This window comes from Opisthorchis viverrini (genome assembly GCF_000715545.1).
Source record: "Opisthorchis viverrini unplaced genomic scaffold opera_v5_48, whole genome shotgun sequence".
Classification (NCBI taxonomy): Eukaryota; Metazoa; Platyhelminthes; class Trematoda; order Opisthorchiida; family Opisthorchiidae; genus Opisthorchis; species Opisthorchis viverrini.
Window position 1 is genome coordinate 814036 of NW_008751704.1, and position 905 is coordinate 814940.

Below are 905 nucleotides of genomic sequence, written 5' to 3' on the forward strand. Positions count from 1 at the left end.
ATCGTGGCATGGACCTGGCTTCTTCTCAACGACAGGTTGCTGCCTCAGTTGGTCAGACAGCCACTCTATTGCGGTTTTCAAGCCTTCTCCTGTGTGTCCATTACAGGCGATGATATTCCAGGGTTTGTGACGAATTTTGGTGAGCTCCAAAATTTCGGCAATTTCGCTCTCTGGCCGTGAGCCTTCTAAATCCTTTTTATTTGCTAGGAACAAGATAGGAATGGTTCTTTTGATTATCGAACGGTGTTGAAGCATCTGTTCCAGTTCATCTTGTGCAACAACTAACCGAAGGTGATCGGCGCTATCAATCACATAAATTATGGCGTCACAGTCCTGATAGTAATGCTCCCACATTGTACGGTACCGGCTCTGACCAGACATATCAAAGCAATGGAAAATGAAGGAACCCACAGCAATTTTTTCAACGTTGAATCCAACTGTGGGTGCAACATGGGAAATTTTGTTTTCTTTCGACTTCAGTTTATTTAGGATTGTTGTTTTGCCACTGTTGTCCAGGCCAATAATGAGTATCCTCATTTCAGGCCTATAAAGACCGAGTACTCGCACAAGAAATTTAAATAATCCCATATTTATTCCGTGTGCATTTCAGGGTCTTTTTTCCATTATATGCATACTGTGGGACCGTATGGTTCAGGAGGCAGATTCTTCACAGTGCTCTGTAAATTGGAAAGAGAAAACGTCTATATGCTCGGACATGGCGGAAAGCAAATGTTTGAACAAGGATGTCCAGTTATTGGCAAGGACAGAATTGTCGGTCACATCGCCTAATTTTATTAAATGCAAATCGATATAAGAATTACCGGCATATCTTCAGGCACACACGATGACACCATGTGGAGTTATTCCTCGATATATGCATATTTAAGGCATCGTTTTTATGCATG

At 42.1% G+C, this 905-nt stretch overlaps 1 protein-coding gene across 1 annotated transcript; it reads right to left on the minus strand.

The window, feature by feature from the left end:
* Nucleotides 1-588, minus strand: T265_13231 (hypothetical protein; the record flags this gene model as incomplete). Its single annotated transcript, XM_009167881.1, has 1 exon — nt 1-588. A coding segment is annotated over one exon (588 nt), but the record flags the coding sequence as incomplete, so codon positions are not given.
* Nucleotides 589-905: the final 317 nt, after the last annotated feature.